The sequence below is a fragment of the Rhipicephalus sanguineus genome, chromosome 2, assembly GCF_013339695.2.
Source record: "Rhipicephalus sanguineus isolate Rsan-2018 chromosome 2, BIME_Rsan_1.4, whole genome shotgun sequence".
NCBI lineage: Eukaryota > Metazoa > Arthropoda > Arachnida > Ixodida > Ixodidae > Rhipicephalus > Rhipicephalus sanguineus.
Genome location: NC_051177.1, coordinates 51,203,894 through 51,208,216, shown reverse-complemented (window position 1 = coordinate 51,208,216; position 4,323 = coordinate 51,203,894). Strand labels below are relative to the sequence as shown.

Genomic DNA, 4,323 nt, shown 5'->3' with positions numbered 1-4,323 from the left:
ATTTAGCCAGTGATAACAACAAACGCGACTGTTATGTCGTAAAAGAAAACAGGGCGGCAACATAGTTGAATATACACCGCAATCACAAATTATCACTGTGTAATATGTTAGTGCGCATACGCACACCTGCCCTCCCGAATTGTTATGCACATTTAACCTGTGCTCTCGTGTCCTATTATTAAAAAACTGGTCCTGCACTGCAGCAATCATCACTGGTCATGTTGTACATATGTCTTTCGTGCTGGCTAACCGTCGCAAATGATCACGAATGACCAAATTACACCGATTGCTTGCAAAAAAAAAAGTGTATAGAGCTCGAGCAAAATAGTCCTGATACGTTGCTTATAGTGTACTTTTATACCAAACTCACCATGAGCATGCCTATAATAACGGGCCGAAATGCCTTGCAAGCTCTTTTCATTAAAACAATGCAATTACGAACGATTTACCCCGAATGTGTTGATTCAATTTCTCACTAGAAGAGGTCAAGCTTTTGACAAAGGGTAATGATCAGTGCCGCATGGCCAGGTATCTGATTTATTGTTGTGAGGAGAAGGGCACCGCGTCCTTGACTGAGAACGGGGAGGGGGTCTGTGAGGGAGGGGGGTTGTTTCGCTTCGTTTTCTGCATATGTCCTGTGGAGGAGATACACTCCAAGAGGGGAAGGGTCGTGTATAGGACTCCCTGATTATAATAACGTCCTCGTTATTGAGGTAAGCAAGTACAATGTCGTGAAAGTAATAATAAGATAGAACTTTATTTCAGAGTCAATCTTAGTGCAGTAAGGCCTGAAACCAAGTCTTCTGAAAGGAGACCGGTACGTCGAAAGTCCGTTTAGCCGAATGGTCATGCTCACGGCTTACTGCCGCAGCCTGTTCATAACGGGAAGCAGGGCAAAGCATCTCGTCACACGTGTCATGATATATGCACAGCACTTCAGTACTTCCTGCGAGAAGTGGTCGTCACGGCGAGTTCAATTTTTCTTCAACGGGGTGTAAACTCGATGGACGGCATGGGTGGCTCGACGGCATCGGCCAATCGTCGTTCGCCCTTGCGCAGCTTTTCCATGACTAGGGAGGGTCGGGGCGGTGCACCGTGGCCTACGATGGCGTGCCGCACTGAGGCAGCGGCCAGGCGCTCGATGAACGCTCCTACAAATCCCCTCGGTCCGATGGCCTCCCTGACCAGGGGCATCACCCAGCCGGCCGGACTGTCCGAGCAGTCCTGGTACAGGTGAGAGCAGTCGTGGCCCAGCAGTCCTTTGGACCACGCGGCGAAGTACTCGTTTGTTGGCACGGGCCTCTCCCTGCGATTTCGAGAAAGGCCTACAGGTCAAATAAGGAAAGCTGGTTATGACCAAAGCCAGTTTCTTACATGTGTAATTGTTTATGAAACGTTGACGTATTTATACAGTTGCGACCACTATTTTCACAGAAAAATCAAGATATTCAATGCCGCAGACACGAAAATATATCACACAAAAGTGCACTAGTGGTGCTCTTCTAAAAATAAGTACTCTAACGAAAAGACAAATCAGAAGGAAAAAAAAAACAGATGTAAAGCTCAAGTTCTTTATGAAATAACTACGTAGTGTTGCCATATCTCCTTTCTTTTTAATAAATGAGCTTAAGGAGAGGTTGGAGCCTATATATGGCTCCGGTTACTCAGCTGGCATTTCCTGAAATGGTGATCAGAGGCCTTTCGCGTTTACACATCTCCTTCACTCTATATTTTCCAACTTCTCACACGTACCTTAACACCACACGTAACTCTCGTAGGTGCATTGAGCAAGGTCAGGCATATTATTTTACTTTGTTACAGCAGCATAATTCTGTGATTTTTTATCTCGATTCAGTAAACATCGTCCTGATTATTATTTGGTAGCCGATATTTTGTGTAAACCATCAAGTCAGGACTGCGCGGCGGTGAAAGCTACTAATGACACATAGCTCAGCAGTGCGATCGACAAACAAATGACCACCGCTAGTCGTCGCGTTCCTTCGGTCTGTATCCACGGAATAGTGGCTGCGACTGAACATAGCGGAGGCAAAGAGCTCTATGCCTGCTCATATGTCACCATTGGTAGATGTATGCACTGCTCAGATAAGAATAACTAAATTATTTAAATTGGTTTCAGTGCCTCACCTGACTTCTCCATGCCACGACCTGGACAAGGGGAACGCGTAGGTGAGGGTACGAGCCGCCTCACAGAAGACCCGTTTTCGGCAGCCGGGGTCGAAGCTCAGTAGAGTCAGTGAGGGATGATGACGTACGCCATCGGCCAACGACCCCGACTGGCGCCATGGCGGAGGCTGTTCTTCGTACGACTCCGTGGTTGGTGATGTGACCAGCGTTGTGGGCCTATTGGTGGAGGCTACAGTTGTAGCTGTACCATTACGAATAGGACGTCCAGCTGCGAAAAGAAAAAAAAAATACAGCAAGCTCCGTGAGACGATTATGGGAAAAGAAGTACAGCATGACCAGGATTTGGGGGGCATGTGCACGTAGCACTACCTCTCGCCAGTTACCTGCCGTAACTCAATGTGAAATAGGCGAAACAAAATCATATCTGACGAGAAAGGCTGGTTACCAAGAAGGACTATAGGTTCTATACAGCAGGTTCACTAGAACGTACTGGTAGCATTGCAGTGTCGCACCAAAATCGCGTGGTGTCCCAGAGCGTTTAATATTTCAGGGAAGCCACACGCTTTCCATTGCGATACTGCAGTTTTACGGGAAATTTCCAGTGGGTGTCTACTCCATAGAACCGGGAGTCCTTTTTGTTAACTAACATTTTTCGTGAGATATGATTTTTTGGCCGCCTATTTCCCATTCAGTTACGGCAGGGCGCCGTTGCCTCCGCCGCAAGATGGCGCCACGTACAACGAGACGAGAAACAGCGCGAAACACAGGACAGTGAAAGAGACGGACCAAGCACTTGGTCTTTCTCTTTCACTGTCATGTGTTTCTCGTTTCCTTGAACATGTACCAACCGGCCCAAATAAGCACTCTAGGCCACTTACAGCCGTCCCAAAATCCTGGGGATGCGCTAATAATTGTGACCTCGGCTGGCATAAAAGACCGCGCGCTCTGAGCGGGCACCTCAAACGAGCATAGAAATGCGTGCTGGCGTAGATAATGTTATAGTGAAACGACTTGTCTTGCGCAAACCAAACGGTAACTGTTTGCAGCGCTTTATGCAGGTTTTTACGTAATAGAAAAGACGGAAATGATGCGGAAAAACATTTCATTCATACACACTATATCCGCCACGTGGTTCCAATTTTTCGAAAGATGCACTCAGTGGAGGTCTTTCTCGCACGAGTGACGAAGTCTATACCGCACGGGGTCGTCCGCATCTGAGGTTAACACCTTATTAGTATTCAAGACTACATACAAGCTGATGTTAATTACATAATGCGGAAAATTATTTTTGGATTCACTAACACCTTCATTAGACGTCATATAACGAACATTTCACTCGTTAAGTCGAATATACGCTCTAGCTTTACCGGCTTCAATATGAGGCGTTCGCTTTATATGTGGCAACCTTGTACAGTTCGGAAGATGCGAGGAATTCGTTTCAGAGACACACCGTGCGCACGGAAACATTAGCGAACTAAAAGTAGCGTATAGCAATGCAAACGATAAGTCACTGAACTATAGGGGATAGTTAAAAAATGTACTCACTGACGACGGAGTCGCAGGTGAAAACAAGCAATGCGATCCAAGCGAGACACGGCAGCGGTGTCATGGTGCTGCAGCGCACGAGTGTCTAGCGCTCAGAGGTGTTGAACGTCGTTGGCTACAACCACAGCTTGTAACGAGACCGTCTCGCGTGGCCGCTGTGCGCCGACTGCCACGAGGTGTCTGAGATATGCCTTTTTGTTCACCTTTCGAAGCGAATGGGTTGAAGTTGAAAGAAAGGGGGGAGGGGCCAGAGGTGAGGAAAGGCCCTATCTCTGCTTCTCAACGAGAAGCATGACTCAGTGCCCACGTCGTGTTCAACCAATGACGTGCTCTCCCCTCCTCTTTCCCACTTCCCCTTTTCCCCTCCTCCATTTTCCTCCTCACTTATGCTGAATTGTGCTCCCCTGGTTTTATGTTGGGAAAGGGGAAAATGTCTGCAACACACGGTGCCGTGGGCGAGGGGGAAGGTGTTGCGATTTCAATTGAAGCTCTCGTGTTGCCTCGTGGCAGAGCTTGGCAGCTCTGCAAAATCTCCAAGGCCTCGTTGATACCCCCAAGCGGTGCTCAGCGCCCGCTGGCTTTTAATTAACTTGAAGAGAAAAGTATGTTCGTCATTTAATTTCAGTGCTGTCG

The 4,323-nt window shown here is 47.6% G+C and overlaps 1 protein-coding gene across 1 annotated transcript; it reads right to left on the bottom strand.

Annotated features, from left to right (window-relative positions):
* Window positions 1-578: 578 nt before the first annotated feature.
* LOC119381172 (uncharacterized) lies at window positions 579-3,846 on the bottom strand. The gene is made up of 3 exons (XM_037649131.2): window positions 3,691-3,846; window positions 2,146-2,413; window positions 579-1,306 (listed from the first exon to the last, which is right to left on the bottom strand). Exons 1-3 carry the CDS (start codon window positions 3,752-3,754, stop codon window positions 985-987), a joined length of 654 nt encoding a protein of 217 aa, XP_037505059.1. The 5' UTR covers window positions 3,755-3,846; the 3' UTR covers window positions 579-984.
* Between the last annotated feature and the right edge of the window lie 477 nt (window positions 3,847-4,323).

Bases quoted from the DNA above. Each gene is read 5' to 3' on its own strand.
- LOC119381172 (XM_037649131.2), bottom strand. From the start codon at position 3,754: ATGACACCGCTGCCGTGTCTCGCTTGGATCGCATTGCTTGTTTTCACC. The intron at 2,414-3,690 runs GTGAGTACATTT...TTCTTTTCGCAG, and splicing joins CACCTGCGACTCCGTCGTCA to CTGGACGTCCTATTCGTAAT. The intron at 1,307-2,145 runs GTGAGGCACTGA...TCGAAATCGCAG, and splicing joins TCGTGGCATGGAGAAGTCAG to GGAGAGGCCCGTGCCAACAA.